Source organism: Cryptotermes secundus, unplaced genomic scaffold (genome assembly GCF_002891405.2).
Source record: "Cryptotermes secundus unplaced genomic scaffold, Csec_1.0 scaffold836, whole genome shotgun sequence".
Classification (NCBI taxonomy): Eukaryota; Metazoa; Arthropoda; class Insecta; order Blattodea; family Kalotermitidae; genus Cryptotermes; species Cryptotermes secundus.
In genome coordinates, this window is record NW_019729223.1 from 124967 (window position 1) to 142877 (window position 17911).

General features: G+C 42.1%; 1 protein-coding gene across 4 annotated transcripts in view; it reads left to right on the top strand.

Annotated features, from left to right (window-relative positions):
• Positions 1-10247, top strand: part of LOC111865559 (insulin-like growth factor-binding protein complex acid labile subunit) — an 18973-nt gene extending 8726 nt beyond the window's left edge. For 3 of the 4 annotated variants that reach the window (XM_023853702.2, XM_023853704.2, XM_023853701.2), the window contains exons 2-4: positions 974-1230; positions 6708-7578; positions 9709-10247. In XM_023853702.2, the coding sequence (XP_023709470.1) occupies positions 975-1230; positions 6708-7578; positions 9709-10048 (1467 nt within the window). In that variant the 5' untranslated portion in view covers position 974 and the 3' untranslated portion in view covers positions 10049-10247. Of the gene's footprint in view, positions 1-233; positions 350-973; positions 1231-6707; positions 7579-9708 lie in introns of all 4 variants that reach the window. The other variant, XM_023853703.2, reaches the window with a different exon arrangement.
• Positions 10248-17911: the final 7664 nt, after the last annotated feature.

A 17911-nucleotide genomic window follows, 5' to 3' on the forward strand; every position in this document is an offset into this window, starting at 1 on the left:
GTTAATGTTACGTTAGTCTGTACTTAACTACGTATTTCACTAAAAAATGCAACATTTTAACTCGGTTTTTGGTAGATTTTTACGTGACTAACATAAGGCTACTGTGGAAGTGCCCATTTCGGTTACAACGACATTCGTTTATAACGACACTATTTTTAGGTCCCTTTGATGACGTTATAACCAAGTTCTACTGTATTTCGTAACACAATATTGCTTTACTTAACCCTCTACAGCACATCCAGGCTGGAGGACGAATCATTGTCGACTGTCCGCGACTGCTTATTCGTACGCATCTGAAGCGTGTCACTTCCGTTCTCGACCTGAGGACACGCCGTACCTCAATCACAAGGTATCCACTTAACGCGGGCCGGAGTTCAGATATCCTGAATACGTGTCTCGCGATGTTTCTAAGGATAACTAACTGAGTCCTTGAGAAGCCAGCAGTTGTTAAGTCACTCAATGATTTCCCAACATTTTATGGAACCCAAATGTTCATTCCGTGTTCACAAGAGTCCGTCACTGGTCCCTATCAAGAGCCAGATCAATCCAGCCCATACCACCCCATCCATTTTAATATTATCCTCCTATCTGCGTCTAGGTCTTCCTAGTGGTTTTCCTTCTGACTTTCTCATCAAAATCCTCACCCATGCGCACTACATGCCCTACCCATCTCATCTTCCTTGACTTTACTATTCTGATTATATTTTACGAAGAGTACAAATTGTGAAGCTCCTCGTTGTGAAATACTTTAAGAATAAATTATTTAAATTGTAAATGTAGTATACGTTCTATGTTACATTAATTGTTGGAGTATTAATAAGGTTCCTTCACCCTGACCTAAAACTTTCTTGTAGGCCTAAATCAGTGTTCACAGACACGATTTTTAATATCCGGTCACAGTCTTCAAACCAAAACACAAACACAAGCCGTGAATTACGAGAGTATGGCGTAAACATATGAAATTGCTTTTCAGAATGGCGCTCGCTATGTTGATACTGGTGACTGTGTTGGCCGCGACCTCTGCGCTCGAACCGACGCCGCAGTTGTGCTTGAGGGACGCAGAAGGCCTAGCTTGCAGGTGCACGGCCAGTCTCACAGAGCTGGGCGTCCATGTCTGGGACGTGGACTGCTCATCTCGCAATATATCGAGCCTGCCTACAGAATTAGTGATATCGCAGGAGGCACGCAGCCTGGACCTCTCAAGGAATCAACTGTCCTCTCTCACGAACGGTATGTCGAGGCTCAGTCCACCGTCACTGACTGAGATTTTTGCTCTCAATGCGGTGGAACTGAGTTCACAGAATTCTAGGAAGTGTTATAGTGCCACATTCTGAGACATTCATAAACCTGAAATATCTTTATGATGAAGAGTTATTTGACCATACACCCAGCACACAAACTTGAAGCCATCTCTTGTCCGTTTTCCGCAACTGCAGCTACGCTTCATGCGTGAGCATTCGCTCTCATCTGCATCCTGAGAACGCAGCGAGATATGCTGAAAAGGGATCAGTTTTAAATAAACATTGATGAGTTATGTTGTAAGAAAGATGAATGGCTTAATGTGACTCAAGAAGTTGCCAAAAAGCAGGCTCTCGTATTAAACAAACTCCGTGGCCTGTAGTCCGCAAGCGAACTATACCGACCGAGCGACCGCCGCTTGTCGGCGAAGCTACTGCCAACTTTAGCGCATAGAGAATGTCGCTTGTTCAGAGCAACGGATCCCCACGGCCGTTAATCTCGGTTTTCTAGATTGGAGCCGCTATTTCCTTGAAATATCTCCTCAATTATCCTCACGAGGCAGAGTGGACCCCGTTCCAGACCCACTACTTCTCAGAAAATCTGGTAATGCCGGGAATGGAACCAGGAACTCTGACCACTAGACCACAGAGGCGGTCAGGCTCTAGTATTAGCAATACTTATCCTAATGATCCTAGGAGATTGAGGAACATTTCATAATGGGCAGCTTTATAATTTGTACCTTCACCAAATATAATTAGAATGATCAAGTCAAGAAGGACTATATGAGTAGGGCATGTAGCACGAATGGGGAAGAGGAGGAAATCAGATGCAGGATTTTGGTGGGAAAGCCAGAAAGAAAGAGACTACTAGGAATAACTAGACGTAGGTGGGAGACTAATATTAGGATGAATCTTAGGGAGATAGGATGGGATGGTATGGACTGGATTGGTCTGCCTCAAGATGGGAACCAGCGGAAGAACTTATATGCATGGTGATGGATATTGGGGCTCCATACAACGTTGGGAAATTCTTGAGTAGCTGAGCGTCTTGGCTTCTTAAGGACTCAACTCCATGACCTTGGGGTCATGATACCGGAGTGTTAAGAGTAGTAGGCTTTCAACATAGAAAACGCATTGTGCAAAAGCAGTATATTGCTCGCAGACTTTGTCTGTCCCTACGGAGATCTGAAGAGAGGAACATTGCAGCACGCGTTACACTGTGTGAAACCATGATGGCGGTGTCACGTGACGTTAAATTTTATGTCATGAAGACGCATAGTGGAGGCAGGGCGGTGTCAATAGCCTTCCGCTGGGTCTCCCTACCCTTTCTGTCACTCATTCCAATGACGTGGCTATAGTTGGGTTAATATTTTCCTTTGCGATACTACTAAAATTAGTTCATCGCCAACCTCATGTCATCTAGAATGCCCTCCACATTTCAGTTGTTTTATCTGATGTCGATGACAGCAGCACATTGTGCTTGTCCAATCAGAATATGTGTTGAGTCTACCAAAATATCCCTGCTCCAGAATTGGCGCTTATATAACTAAGGTACATATGTAACCATATATGGCCCTGGGGTTGACTCAGCCTCTAACAGAAATGAGTACCAGGAATTAAATTAATAATTTTCCTGGGGAGTAAAGCGCAGCTGACAATATTACCGCCATCTTTGAGCCGATTGTCCAGATAATGTGGGATCCTCAACGTCTCACAACCCTATGGGACTTCACGGCCTGTTACAGAGATAGCTTTACCTTTACTTTACCGTTGCAAAATACAGAGTAGTATATTTGAAACGTCAAGTGGATACTATGGGTAGATCCTCAGGCACTGGAACAACAAACGACACTATCTGTTTCAGTGAATTCCATTGGGTTAATACGAGGGAGAGTCAGTAAATAGGCCACAAATGGAAGTAAATAAGCTGTAATGGACGTAACAGGTTTTTTATATGTATCACTAGGTAGCAACACAGTCCAATTTTATGACAATCTAGGTAGCGCAGTGTATCGCTACTATAGAATAAGATATTTATAAGACTGTGCTACAGAAGGCCGGATGGGCATTGGTTAGGTTTCTTTTTTGTATTTAAAATATTTTTTCTGTAATAAAAAATCTAGGTAGCAGATACGCATGCGCATGTTCAGAAAATGGTTTCGGTAGTCAAAGTGGCAAACGTACTTGAGGAGTGTAATACCGAAGAGCAGCGTTCTGCTGTGCATTCTTGTGAGAAAAAGAACCCAATGCGAAGGATATTCATAAAAAGAACTTTCTGTTTATGATGAGAAGTGTTTGTCGCTTAAAACGATTGACAACTGGGTCGAGAAATACTCTGAAGGACGTTCGAAAGTCGCAGATGATGAAATGGAGGTGCGGAATTGGCTGAGACGACAGCCAAAAGATTTCTACGCTGCGGATTTCGACGCACTGGTAAAGAGATGGGACAAATGTATTAATGTTGGTGGAGAATATGTTGAGAAATAATTTTCTTTTAGTTTCGAATATCACATGTTTTACATTTTACATCTATTGGTGACCTATTTACTCACTCTCCCTCGTACAGTGGTATGAAATATGAAGCTATTTATTAATGCAACAGCGTTCCGTTTTAATACCTGTTAATTGCTTCTCCTACTTTTTAATACAAAGAAAATGTAGAACTACATTTATTGTACTGACAGCCAAATAGCTCAGTCAATATAACGACGGGCTACGGACTAGACGTTCGGGGTTGTATTCCCGGCAGAGGCAATAGATTTTCTCATATATATATGTGTGTGTGTGTATTACGCCGTGGTGGCAGGGGGCGTGGAGGTATCACTCCTTGCCACAACAGCTTATGCTGCAAGGGGTTAACACAATAATCCTAGCTTACCCTCAGCTAGGATTCTCCTGTTTCTGGACTTCCTTCTCTCATAAAGCTGCCACCATCTATTATATCGTATGAAGGTTGGTGNTGGGCCCGAATGTTGGTAACGCCACTGTTACCACTTATTACAGCTTAAGGGGGCGTTGATAACAGAGCTACTAAACGCTGCCTGCGTGGCAAGTGACCCTACTATCCCAGTTCATTTCTGGTCCCTCACCCTTTTCTGTCGTTGTCTTCGGTTGCTGCTGCGGCCTGTGTCAGTTCTGCCCTCGCTTTGGTCAGGATTGCTCGGGATCGGGAGTGGAAAGGTGATTATGGAGGTTTGAATCACAATCCCGGTACATCCTACTCTAACTACCCTGTCTATTTACACTCTTATTTACAATATTTACAATATTAACAAGACCGACCTACAGTCGGGTCAGCATAGTCTTTACTTCACGCTACGCTTCCTCATGTTCTCCCCTTCGGGGATGTAGGCCTTGAGCCCCTCTCTCTCTCTCTCTCTCTCTCTCTGTTTCGACTAATGAGGATATGCAATTATTCCTCGTTTAACATGAACCTGTTTCCTGTCTCTATTCCCTACTACTCATTACATACTACTACACTATCCTATCGTAAAGTTTCTCCCTTAAAATAATCTGCCCGTAGAATTATACATATTGAAAGCCCACATACTATATTTATCACAAAAATCATTAGTCGTAACTATAACGCAAATGTGCGTAGTCTACACTACCGGTAATCTTAGCACATACACCATAACGACAGCCATATTTCCGGACTATCTTCCTAGGCAATTACTTGATACATAATTATTCTCCCCTAAGGGCTCGCCGGGCACACTGAAGTTTGCTTTCAACATTTTCCACAACACTTTTATCAGCCATAATATTTAACAACATGGCTTATATGAGTAAACGTGACTTACTTGGAATAAGAGACGCGGGCCAACTTCCACCACTCGTAAGACCCATATTGAATAGAGCCTCCGGCTGACAATTGGTTATTACGTTTTAGCTCCCCCTTGTCTCCCGAATTCAGTACTCTTTATATCTTTAACTTGCTGAATCTGCGGTTGACGAAAGAGGGAGGTTAACTCCTCCTTTCGTCCTCAATCTCCGGTGGAGGGTTTCCATTGGCTACCTTTTGGCTGTGGGTGGGCCTGTGGTCCTCTTTGCTGCTTATTTAATAATATTATCTTTACCCCAGTGTCCCTGCAACGCTACTTGCAGAAGTGCTATTGCGCATTCTGCTAACTCAGGCATTCTTAACCTAGATTGCCTGTCCAGGTGTTGACATACTAATTTAATTTTTGTAAAACATTTGTCGCAAGTCTTGGAACATTTAAGCAATGCCTTTTTGACTTCTAGTCTCAAATTACGCCGCAACAGTGTGTGTGTGTGAATTTTAGGTTCCTTCAAAAAAATCATATTTTAAATAAATGTACTGAAACTCACAAATTCCGTTATGAAATTCGTTAGTTGGAGTAAATATATTTGTAACCTCTTTGAAGCCGTTGGTTGGAATCTCAAAACAGGAGCTGGATGCGTTGCCGCTAGCCTACCTTGCTCAGTACAGCTTTGTTTGAACTACATACAATGCAACAAATACCACGAGGAAAGACCCAAGGCAATTTAACACCTATTATCTTATCTCTGTTTTATTTTTTCCTGTCGCCAGTGCTCCTTGCATTAGTTCAGTAACATTCTTAAAGCCTTATCTGGAAATCTTCACAATTTCTTTAACACTGAGGTGAAATTACGATGGGAACTATTTCAAAGCCGTTTATCAGCTCTTTATGCTGTGCTGTCTCAGCTTTTCAGAAATTGATAACATGTTTATTGTTTGTGTATATTTAGTCATGACGTCTGAAAAGAAGTTGCCAGTTGGCGTGTAAGTCAAAAATAGATTCATCCTTCAACAGTTAAATAGACTCCCTTGTTTATTGTCTCCTTAATAATTTAAAAAGTGTTTTCGACTCTATTTAACTTTGTATGTGCAGCGGCCTATCGGACGTAGTCTTATTTTCAAGCATCTTAAAAAAATAATAATATTGTATTCTCTCGAATGTGAGCTAACAGCATATGTCTTGTAAATGTTTTGGTGAGATTCGATGTTTTCAGGTGTTTTCTTGCCATTATAATACAGGGTGATTCATATAGAACCGGTCCGACGAAATGAGCTGTAATATAAAATATACCATACAGATATTAAAGTAATTTACACATATCTGATCTTGGATTGTGTGCCGTGATCAAAGCAGGTGTTGAAAGTATCCGCCGTTTTCAAGTAGGCATTAGAAACACTCGCTGTTCAACAGTGTACTCCATGACTGTCGCCTGCGCACTGCAGACACGTTTCGGGATTGTCCTTGACCTTGCAGCATAAGGGCTGCCACTTGCCGGATCATGCGCACACCATTCGACTCAGCACGGCCCACGGATTATTATGTCGTAATTGTGAGCGGTTATATGCATCACCTGTGGAATTATTAGCAAATTCATCGGGCTGGTTCTATACGATTCACCCTATACTTATATGCATGGATCTTTGATACGAGTGCGTAAACAATTTTTCTCTCTTGTTTGTTTCAGAGCAATTTTCTCATTGGGGCAATCTAGAAGAACTGAGCTTATCGCGAAATAAATTTACATCTCTCAACGAAGGTGCTTTTTGGGGTCTCGCAAACCTTCGGACTTTAGATCTTAGTTACAATATGTTAACAATTCTACCAGATAAAATTTTCAATGGCCTTTCGAGTCTGTCCAATCTTAATCTTGGAATGAATTGGTTGCAAGAATTGCATCCCCAGTTGTTCAGTTCAACACCACATCTGGATTCTCTGATCTTGAGTTATAACACTGCTTTGGGCAAGAACCTCATGAAGTCAGCAGAGTGTCTGGCCATCCTTCTTGAGAGAAACCTTAGTTCTCTCTCCTTAAATAACATGAGTATTGAAAAAATTCCGGATGGCCTCTTTAGTGGGGCTAGTCAGCTTCGCTATCTCTCCCTTGCCGATAATCCCCTGAAAATTGTTGATATACTTCCAGCATCACTGGAGAGTTTAAATCTTTCAGGTATAAACGTTGAAGTTCTTCTGCCTGGTGACTTTATATCCTATCCTAAACTCAGAAAGTTGCAACTGGATCGCTTGATCCATCTGAGAACCGTTCAAGAAAACGCATTTGAAGGCCTTACATCTTTGGAAGTTTTGACGATGGAAAACTGTATTCAGCTGCATGAATTTGATGAATTTTCTTTCGGCAGTCCAAATTCTGCACCCGTTCCATTGAAACGGCTTTCACTTGCTCGCAGTGGGCTTCATACCCTTAGCAGCAAAACGTTTTTGCCATTGGCGCCAACGCTGGAACACCTGGCTCTACAAGGAAACCCTTGGCGATGTGACTGCAAATTGGTTTGGATGCGACAAACTAATTTCTCTCTGGAGAGTTCAGAGTACTTGAGGTAAGTAAGCAGTGCATCACATGTCTGCAAGCGGTACAATGTAACTGTATACACGATCGGTTTGAGAATGTGCATGGAATTATTCTTTATCGCAAATACTGTTCTGTGTGATGTACATGCAGAATTATGCTATGTTGCAAATACTGTTCTGTGTGGTGTAGATGCAGAATTATGCTATGTTGCAAATACTGTTCTGTGTGGTGTAAATGCAGAATTATGCTATGTTGCAAATACTGTTCTGTGTGATGTACATGCAGAATTATGCTATGTTGCAAATACTGTTTTGTGTGGTGTAAATGCAGAATTATGCTATGCCGCAAATACTGTTCTGTATGGTGTAAATGCAGAATTATTCTATGCCGCAAATACTGTTCTGTGTGGTGTAGATGTAGACCATTACTTTGGCTAACTTTCAAGTGTCGAGTGCAAAAATTAAATGATTCTGAGATAATAAAATTGAAAAAGTTATAATGTTCTTATTAGGAAGTGCTGAGGGTATTTTAAACAAAAATAGGTACGCGGAATAGCTACGCGAAAATGACTATTCGAGGCGTCTAAGGCCTAAGTACAGAGTCACGTTGTTTCTGTTGTCATCGCCTTATAAAGAAATGTTCTAATTCGCCTTCTATACTGCACAGTGTTTGTCGTCATATCTTTCACTGCTTCCTTTTATACTGTAGGTGCATATTCTTACGTTTACATTTGCTTCATTCGTAATAGAAAACATACATCAAACGTGGCCAAACTGTGGCTCAAGAGCGTCGTGGGGCTCTTTTGGTCAGTTAATGCGGCTGTCTGAAATAAACATTAGTCAATTCCCTTTTTAGCCTTCTTACTTCATTTTGGAAACTGAAAGGAGGCTTATGAGATCACCTTGCTGTCTGTCTTCCCTAAATTTGTTGGGAGGCTTATGAGATCACCTTGCTGTCTATCTTCCCTCATTTCTGTTTGGAGGCTTATGAGGTCACCTTGCTCTCTGCTTGTCTGTTTTCCCCCTACTGTTGCTAGGCAACGGCTTATTGCCAGTTATTGTTATGTAATTTAATTACTTCTCTGTGTGTTTATGACCCCCTCAATTTTTTTTTTCGTTTTGTATGCAGTCCGTGTCGTATCAAAGGAAAGTAGGCGATTGGTTTTTACCAGAACTTCTTGTTTACAAATATATTAAACATAAGAGACTTGCTGTGTGGAAAGCATGTACATAAACACCTACTCCATCCTATCCATGTTGGTTTGCAGTTCTCCATCATCTGAATTTTTTCACGCAACTAACTTAATGGAGTTGAACTCTTCTTAAGAAGCCGCCAGTTGTGCAATATTTTATGGCATCCGAAGGTTTATTACCGTGTTCACAAGAGCCCTCCACTGGTCCTTATCCTGACCCAGATCAATCCAATCCATACCATCCCATCCTATATCTCTCAGATTCATTTTAATATTACGCACCCACCTATGTCTTAGTCTTCCTAGTGGTCTCTTTCCTTCTGGCTTTCCCACCAATATCCTATACGTATTCTTTTTCTACCCCATTCGTACTTCATGCCATGCCCACCTCATCTTCCTTGACTTGATCATTCTAATTATACTTGGAGAAGAGTACAAGTTATGAAGCTCCTCATTATGCAATTTTCTCCACCCTCCTGTCACTTCATCTCTCATATGCGCTTCCGGTTTTCAGTAAGTTTGGCCACTTATTTTATATACCACACAGCTTGTGATCTCTTCCGTTAATACTGTATATGATGCTGACTGATACAGTAACACAGTTTTATATTTATTCTGCATCCTTCCTTTTCTTCCTCTTCGCTCCCACTTCAGAGCATAGGACTGATTTCTCAGTTTCATGATCATTTTTACAGACGTTAGGACTCCTTGGACGGGTGATCAGCTCGTCGCAAGGCCTCTACCTAAACACCGGACAACACAAATACGGAATAAACAACATACACACACCAAACATACATGCCTTATGTGGAATTCGAACCCACGATCCCGGCTTCCGAGCGAGCGAAGACAGTGCATGCCTTAGACCGCTCGGCTACCATTGTGCATCCTTATTATCACCAAAATGTCACCGTCTCCCGTTCTACAAAAGTTTAACAGTTCCTATCTCTCCTTTTTTTTCTTCAGGTGTTTCTCTCCAGAGAAACATCACAATGAACTTCTACTTTCTGTGGACTTGAAAGACTTCACTTGCACCCACGAATCTGCAAGACAGAAAACGGACTCCGAGGTCAGTACCGTACTGAGCGTCTCTCTCCTATTGGCATGTGTCCTGGTGGCTGGCATCATCCTGATTGGTCTCTGGCGCCGTGGTCTCATACACTGCGTCCCACGGAAAGTGGTTGGGAGATACTTCCAAGTAACTGTGTACCCAAATTCTTCAGAAATGGAATGGGACGACAAGGATCTGGACCACATCTGGACCATGCCGTCTGCTGACAGACAGATTGTTCGGGGAGCGGCCTGAAGAAGGCCGTGCCATCTATCGCTGTATGTTTACGTCTATATTGAAGTAAATTGTATCGTTTTAAATAAGCTATATCTTATCGTGTTTCTCACCCTTACAGTGGTGCTTACTATAAACATGCCGACCATGGTAGCCGAGCGGTCTAAGGCATGAAGTGTCTCAGCTCGCTCGGACGCTGGGATCGTGGGTTCGAATCCCACTCAGGGCATGGATGTTTGTGTGCGTTTTTCTGTGTTTGTGTTGTTATGTGTGTAGGTAGCGGCCTTGGGACGAGCTGATCACTCGTCCAAGAAATCCTACCGTTTGTGTAAAAAGATTACGAAACTGAAATAGAGGCCAGGGCCCAACAAAGGGCTGTAGTGACATTGATGAATGAATGAATTTACTATAAAAATATTGTTAATAACATACTGTCAGTGTAACTGCAGTCATACAGACCTGTAGATAATGAAAGTCACTAGTCACCATTAAAATATGTCCTGTGTTTAACTAACTGAGCAGTACACCATTAAGGCGAATGGAGAAATTGATGTATATATCCATGTATACTCTGCCTTGGCATTATTTGGAAGTGAGTGGTTAGCTTCACGTCCCCGCCGCTTTATCCCCGTGACTTAAATTTAGATATAATACTGGTTCCTTTGAACTTCTTCGTTTCAAGTTAAAAGTGGCATTTCCAATCGGGAGAGATATAAGATTTAAGTAACTCGATCTGAATAGCGATGGACAACCGGGGTTTGATTCCAGGCAGGACAAAAAATTTTCTCTTTTCCATAGCGTGCAGACCGGTTCTGGGGCCCACCCAGCCGCCTATGTAATGGGTACCAGGGGCGAGTTCAGCTGTATCAAAACGGCAGGGCCTGCAGTTAACCACGCATCTATATCTAGAGCCGAGGTCAAGAGGGTTGGAGGTATACCTCTACCCTTCCGTATCTTCATGGCATAATGCTTCACTAATGAAGCACAGGGACAGATTTACCCTTATCTTACCTGCTGCAAGAAAGGGAACCGTATTATAAAGCTTTCATCAATAAGGTGTTATCTGAGTGAAATTTTCAATCTTGTTTAGAAATTTATGTTTGTTTTATAATAACAATTATGGCTGTACGTATGGAAGGGACTAGAAACAGCACAAACGAATGGATGAAAGATATGAGCGAATGCTAATCATTTAGGACCAGTAATATAAGTATATGTATTTCTGTCGTAAATATTTATAGTAATTTATGCGTGTATATTGGCTTGTGCAAGTAATGTCAGAAGAATTTTGTTCGCGCGGACGAATATATTCTTTTTCATATTCCATTATCATGTTTTCACTATTAGAAACTGAAAATGATAACTGAAACAATGTCACGTGACAGAACCCATTGCGGTGTTTGTCTTGATAGTTTGTAGATCATGTTCAATGCTGAAATCGCTACCAAGATCAATAAGGAAAAATGTCATTTTATGCGTACTATTATAACATCCATCAAGAATTCAATGGGAAATCTCATTTTTGTAATACAAACTTTCGTACTACTAACTTCCCATGCTCTGTCCCGTACTCCTTTCCTCTCCTAAGTGTTACAGAATGATATGTCTAGGTCAATATTTAACTCCATCTCCCGCCAATAACACGCCTGTATACATCTAACATTATAAAAGCTTCGAATAAAATTAATCGATTTTTATAATATCAATAAATGCCTGTATACTAACAGCAACTACGAGGGGAGTCAATAAATAGGTCAAAATTAGATATAAGACGTAAAACATGCGATATTCGAATTTGAAAAAAAAACATTAATTTCTCGATAAATCCTCCACCAACATTAATACACTTGACACATCGCTTTACAAATGCGTTGAAATCCGTAGCATAGAAATCTTTTGACTGTTGCCTCAGCCATTTCTGTACCTCCATTCCAAACTTTGCACGCAGCTGTGATCCACTTTACGCGGAAAACACTTCTCAACTTAAACAGGAAACCTTTCTTTATTACGATCCTTTGCATTGAGTATTTTGGCCCACAAAAAAGGACAACAGAACGCTGCTATTCGGTAGTATACTCCTCGAACACTATTAAAACCAGCCACTGAACCTGCGCATGCCTATCTTCTACCTAGATCATCATTACGCTGGACTGTGCTGCTGCCTAGTGATACGTATAGAAACCCTGTTACGTCGGTTACATCTGTTTTACTTCCATTTGTGACCTACTTTCTGACTCCCTCCATTAGGGGAGCTCCATTGAACGCGTTAGCCAACTTTCATCCTCCAGCCAACTGCAATGTTCTCTCCATTAAGGGCGCATTGCACACACATGTAGCTAGGCATATGACAGTTGTGCATGATCGAAGCACTTACTTGGTAACGGCATTGTCCAGGGATGTATTTTCCAGTTCTTCTATTATACTCGAAACATTTTGCTAGTCTGTAAAGGGAGCAGGTATGACTATTTTTAGAAGTAAAAGGTTTGAGAAAATTTGGAACACGTGTATTTTGATATGTACCAAGAATTATGAAGTTTTCAAGCAGGAAACGCCAGGACCAATGCAGGAAATATTTCTTACGAAAGCGTACTAATTGAGTTACTTAACAGCATTGATTATTTGTGTAAATTGGCTTGTCATTAGGCATAAGAAATTAGGGGTTGGTATTTGTCTAAGTTTGTCTACAGCTAACCCCTTGCTTTAAGTGACGATGTAAGTGAAATCACTTATATTGAAACTTCTAGTATTTCACTCACTCACTCATGGAGCTGAACCCTTCTGGAGGAGCCGCCAATTATGCAGCTACTCAAGAACTTCCCAGCATTTAGGGAACCCGAAGTTTCGTTGCCGTCTTCACAAGAGCCACTGGTCCCTATCCTTAGCCAGATGAGTCCAAACCATACCATCTCAGTCTACCTCTCTAAGATCCATTTAATATTGCCCACCCACCTACGTCTTGATCTTCCCAGTGGTCTCCTTCCTTATGGCTTTCACACCAATATCCTATATGGATTCCTCCTCTCTCCCATTCGTGCTACATGCCCTGCCAAAACTCCAAATCATTTTCAGTTAAAATAAAAATCAGCTGAATATAATTCTTCTCTTGAGAAATTATATTGCATATGACAAAGTAAATTGCTTTTTGGTGCACTAATGAGTGCGGATTTCCTCTTCAGGATTTATCTGTATTGGGAACAGATACAAAACTTGTTTCAAGATGTCCCTCGTTTGCAAAGACAGAATCATTGATATCAGATTTCAATACATCAGTTGTAATGTGTGGAAGTCCTGGAAAATATATTAGTAAACTTCTACAAACTATCGAATAAATAGGCGATGGTTAAATTACCATGTGACTGGAGGAAACACTGACCTGGTTTCCTTTTAGCAGGTGTTGATGAACTCAGAATTTCTAGCTGAACTGACAGAATGTTATCTTCGTCGAAGTTGAGAAAAGATATCTGGAAACAAAAGAAACCAGTCAATGTTACTGAACAACCAAAAAAAAAAATCTCCCTGGCCTGTAATCCGCAAGCGAACTATACGGACCGAGCGACCACCGCTTGTCGGCGAAGTTAGTGCCAACTTTTGCGGATAGAGGGTGTCGCGTGTTCAGCGCAACGGATCCACACGGCCGTTAATCTCAGTTTTCTATACAGGAGCCGCTATTTCCTTGAAGTAGCTACTCAATTGTCATCACGAGGTTGAGTGGTCCCCGTTCTAGACCCACTACTTCTCAGAAAATCTGGTAATGCTGGGGACCAAACCCGGAATCTCGGGATCTGTAGCCAGGAACTCTGACCACTGACCACATCTAACCTTCGAAACTCAGAGCAGCGATATGTTTTGAAATTATTTATTTAGTGATTCTATGTGGACAGCAGCATTAAGTTTAGAAATTTCAGATTTACTGTGGAAGTAGAGCTGAAAATTGAGCATTTGTGGCTAATTGTGGGTTCCTATAATAACATGCCTTATGGAAAGGACTGACAAAAATCATGAATATCCTCAGTAGAATAGTCTCTCGGAATACGTGTAGAATCAAACGAAAGGAGAGTGCTGTTTCAAAATTTTGATCCAATGACATATGTCTATTAAAGTTTTAAAAACAAGCGTCTAATCTACTTACAGCGAAAAGAATTCTGCCACATTTATTTATGTGTAATTTTTAGATAACACTTTCAGGATAAAAAAAAAATGGCCTTTACAAGCAACTTGGCACTTACTTATTAATCCAGCGCATAAAATTTGTGATTAAGCTTGTTTCCTAATATGCTATAAATATTGTGGATATGCGTGTGTTGACACGCAAATATGCTGTTACATTGCCTCTCGTGATTCAAACTTCCCGCCGTAAACATGACCTGACTGACGCCACTCCTGTGCTGTCACATTACTCAATCGAGGCCGGTCAAAGATTGTTCAGCATACTGACGCTAGAGGCACACCTAAACGAGTGCGGGAACATGCGACATCTTCCGAGCATAATACCAATCGATTCGAAGTTTTCCAAATACCCCGGTTCTGTGAGAAAACCGATTTCTTTTTTTTTTTGCAAGTGAAAGATTTACAAATTGTACCATAAACAGGTCATGCACAGCGTGTTTTATAATCTCAAAGACTAATACATTCAGTACTCATTCAAAACGCAACGAACCTTGAAAATGGGATCCAACTAAAAAAAATAGACGTTAAATCTGTTACTACGAAGCTTGAAGATGGCCGCTAGCCTGCGTCTTGTCCCGAGGTTAAGAATATGTAGAACGGGGCAGCTTGTATTCAGGAAGTACCGCTTTCGTATCTTGACCGAGGTACCGTCTATCGTAGGACTCATCGTGCTGTTCCAGTACATTTAGGTGAATTTACGGGACAGAACATCCAATTGCATCACTGTGTTTACAAGAGACCATAACCTCACCCACATTAATCCAATCCATACCATCCCATCCTATTTCTCTAAGACGGATTTAATATTATCCTCCCATCTAAGTCTACGTCTTCCTGTGGTCTCTTTCCTTCTAGCTTACCCACCAAAAGAACTACATAATTCTCTTCTTTCTTATGCATGCTATATGCCATTCCCATCTCATACTCCTTGGCTATTTGGCAAAGAGTACAAGTTACGAAGCTCCTCTTTACGCAGATTTCTCCAAACTTCTAACACTTCATCCCTTTTAGGTTCAAATATTCTCCTCAGCACCCTGTTCTCAAACACCGTCAATAGGCCTACGCGTTCTTCCCTTAATAAGGGAGACCAAGTTTCACACCCTTACAAAACTACAGGTAAAAATAAATTTTTGTATATTTTAATTTTTTTTTTTTTTGGTAGAAGAGGTGAAGGAAAGACGTTAGAACTACAAAACCTTGTTGACTTAAACACGGAGTTACGGTAGCGTGGTGCCGTGGTGCGTATAATGCTCTCCTGCTTTCAAATTAGGAACCACAGAGGAGAGGGTTGCTTACCCCTGTGCTTGCGGGCGGTTTGCGGAGACCTGGTCTCCAGTTACTCGCGAGTAATGAGTAGGGAGGGTAGCGGCGCCCTGTAATCGGCGACAGTCATTAGTGCTCGTTACCAGCACCTGGGGTCACATTACAGACAAATCGGGCCATATGACCTCTGCATGGTCATGATCAAGTGGCCTCTCGTAGTCACGTGGGAGGGAACAGGAGTCGAAAGCTCAGGTTTTGCGTGCGCCTTGCTGGTCTTCGTGTTCACTCACAGCACATGCAAACAAGGTATGAGCTTCTCAAGGCGATGACTATCAACACTACAGTCCTCAGGGTTGCAAAACTGTAATTCGGAAACGGCCCGATGTTTCGGAGGAACATATCACCTCCATCTTCCGGTATAAAAGCAAAGCAAGCAAGAAAGCAGCAAAATTAGGCGGCAATTGACGACTCGAGGAGAATATAGGGAAGTACGCTGTAGTGTGGAGCGTAATAGCTCGAGGGGAATATAGGGAAGTGCGCTGTAGTATGGAGCGTACTAGCTTGAGGGGAATATAGGGAAGTACGCTGTAGTGTGGAGCGTAATAGCTCGAGGAGAATAGAGGGAAGTACGCTGTATTGTTGAGCGTAATAGCTCGAAGGGAATATAGGGAAGTACGCTGTAGTGTGGAGCGTAATAGCTGGAGGGGAATATAGGGAAGTGCGCTGTAGTGTGGAGCGTAATAGCTCGAGGAGAATAGAGGGAAGTACGCTGTAGTGTGGAGCGTAATAGCTCGAGTGGAATATAGGGAAATATGTTGTAATGGGGAGGGTAACAGCTGGAGGGAAGCATTGGGAAGGGTCGATGGCAATTAATCCATAGGACTTCTTCCCATAGCCTCAGTATAGTAAATAAATGCCACTTCGTGTTACACATTCATGCCCATTTATATTTACCCTTCTGACTCTTATTTCTTGGCGAAATATTTTTGAGGATAAGAGTCTCGGGGGATTTCCCTGGCTCTTCAGGGATCAGCCTTGCAGGGATCCCCTTATCCCGAGTACACAACTACAGAGATTCCTAAATGGGGGCTGGCTACTATGGCCAGCTTTAAATACTTAGTTCGAACCCCACAGAAAACACCGATATGCATGACTGTCATTCCCAGTACTGCAGTAAGCACTAGGAGACGGAACAATGGGAGTCGCTGTCTGTTTGTAACAAATCAGTTGCAGTAACAGAAAATTCAGACTCAGATTGCCGCCTGCTTCTGATGGTTTCTCAATTGTTTTGATCTTCTACTCTGAAGATGGAGGAACACGTTCGGCCTAAACGTTGGGCCATCTCCGAACTTCAAGACGTTATAACCAAGAAGATTGTACTCTTCAGGTCTTGCCAAATTTGTACTCATTTAATTATTTAATTAGCCGTGAGAATATGCGAGTTTTGAGAAGAGACTTCTCATAGTCGAAGAGTCTTCAGTTCGCACGGTCTACATGAGAGACCACGGCAAGCACACGAGTTCTGCGCAACCCACAATATGGAAGTAGTCGAAGGATCATAAGGTCATGGCCTTCTGAGATGTGACACTGCATATTGCGGTACACAGGTAGGTCTTACTGCCTTTATGATCATGGTAGAAAAAGTTCCACACCTTACCAATGTTTCGGAGGAGAATTCTGCCTCTACAATCAGGATAGAAGAATTTCCATCTCTACCAAAGTTTCGTAGAGACCTGCAACGTCGATCTTGATCTACTGACGTTTCGGAGGGTAATGATGCCCCTATACTGGGAGCAGAAGCATTTCCAACTCCCAGGAATTTGCGGGGGAAAAAGCTGACTCCATATTCTTCTGCCATGAAGATGGAGCCACCAAGTTCCTCCCAAGCGTTAGTACCTATCTACCAGACTGCAGGGCGTCACGTTCCAGAAACTAACAATCTTATTACTGACCGCAGTGGGAACCTAAATTTTCGTATTTCAACAAAATCCGTGACTTTAGTCCGCAAGCGAACTATACCGACCGAACGACCGCCGCTTGTAGGTGAAGTTAGTGCCGCCTTTATCGGATAGAGGACGTCGCGTGGTCAGAGCAACGAATCCCCACGGCCGTTAATTTCAGTTTTCTAGACCGGAGCCGCTATTTCCTTGAAATAACTCCTCAATTATCCTCACGAGGCTGAGTGGACCACGTTCCAGACCCAGTACTTCTCAGAAAATCTGGTAGCGCCGGGAATCGAACCCGGATCTCTGGATCTGTAGCCAGGAACTCTGACCACTAGACCACAGAGGCGGTCTTATTTCAACAATGTTTTGAAACCCTTGATCATCGAAACGACGTGCAGGTCAGGCATACTGACAGGGCCGCGTTCACAGTTATGGGGTTCCCAGGACAATCAAAACGTGGAGGCACCTATATGTAACAACAAATTTAGATAAAAGTGTTCTTTCTTTA